This window comes from Emiliania huxleyi (assembly GCF_000372725.1).
Source record: "Emiliania huxleyi CCMP1516 unplaced genomic scaffold EMIHUscaffold_9360, whole genome shotgun sequence".
Lineage (NCBI taxonomy): Eukaryota > Haptophyta > Isochrysidales > Noelaerhabdaceae > Emiliania > Emiliania huxleyi.
This window is the reverse complement of record NW_005195043.1, coordinates 1-1,184: the sequence shown is the minus strand read 5'-3', so window position 1 is coordinate 1,184 and position 1,184 is coordinate 1. Positions and strand designations below refer to the sequence as shown.

At 70.8% G+C, this 1,184-nt stretch overlaps 1 protein-coding gene across 1 annotated transcript; it reads left to right on the top strand.

Moving 5' to 3' along the window:
• Positions 1–7: 7 nt before the first annotated feature.
• On the top strand, positions 8–1,006 carry EMIHUDRAFT_471808 (hypothetical protein; the record flags this gene model as incomplete). The annotated part of the gene is made up of 3 exons (XM_005756971.1): positions 8–352; positions 550–712; positions 879–1,006. Coding segments are annotated over 3 exons (636 nt in total), but the record flags the coding sequence as incomplete, so codon positions are not given.
• Positions 1,007–1,184: the final 178 nt, after the last annotated feature.

The window sequence follows — 1,184 nt, the reverse complement described above, 5'->3', positions numbered from 1 at the left end:
GTGTGCGATGTGGTATAGGGCCACCGGCTCCTCCTCCACCCCGCAGCAGCCGCTGGCGCACGTGCGGGAGGAGGAGCGCCGCGGCGCGCGGCGCGCGCAGGCGGAGGAGGAGGAGGAGGAGCAGCAGCAGCAGCAGCAGCAGCAGCAGCAGGAGCAGGCCGAGCTCGAGATTGCGATCTCGGAGATTGCCCGTCGAGGCGCGGGTGCGGGCGCCGCCTCCGAGCTGGCGTGGCTGCAGGAGCAGGGGTACACGGCGCAGCAGATCGCGGCCTTGATCTCGCACTTTGAGGCGCTGCCGGCGGGCGGCAGCAAGGAGCCCGGCGGTCCCTTGCTTGGCCTCGGCAGCGAGCAGGTCCCGCCACACACACACACACACACACTCCCACACTCACTCCCACACCGCTCACCCACGCGCGCCGGGCCCTTGCACTTTGAATGCCGTGGGGCTCCTGTCGTCTAGACGTGGAGTCGCGAGGGCTGCCTGGCCCTTGCCCCACCACCTTGTGTGTGTGGAGAAGTTCTCCTTACCTGTACCTGACCTGACCTTAGGTAAGCCACATCGTCGCCGCCCTGAGGGTCGCAGAGCTTGTGGCTCTCTATGAGTCCGCCGCCAGAGACGGCCGCGCGCCGCCCCCTCCGGCCCGCGCCATCCTCCCTGCCGGCGGCCAGGGCGAGGCAAGCGAGCCGATGCCACCGCCTGGCCTAGCGCCTGGCCCGCCCTCCGGAGATGCTGAATCTACTGACAGATCGACACCGTATGATTCCGCTGTCATCGCAGCCCTAGCTTGAACTCACGCGATGCTCCGAGCACACTCCGAGCACACTGCACGAGAGACCGCGCACTCCCGCCCTGACGACGGCGTGCCTGCCCAACGCAGGCCTCCCACCGCTTGCCAAGCCCGCAGACACCCCCGTGGCAGAGTCCGACGGGGAGGTGGCGCCTGGCCCCTCCCGCGGCACCTCCCCGCTGCGCCGCATCTGGGCGTGGGCAGCCGGGGCAGACGGCGCCGAGGAGGAGCTTGTGCCGCCCTCCCCGCCGCCCTCGCCCTCCCCGCCACTGGCTGGGCCCCTCCCGTCGGCGCCACCGTCACCTCCGTCGCCTCCTCTGTCGCCTCCTCCGTGGTCGCCGCCTCCGTCGCGCGCTCTCGATGTGTGCCTCCTTGCCCTCACGCCTCTGGTACGCT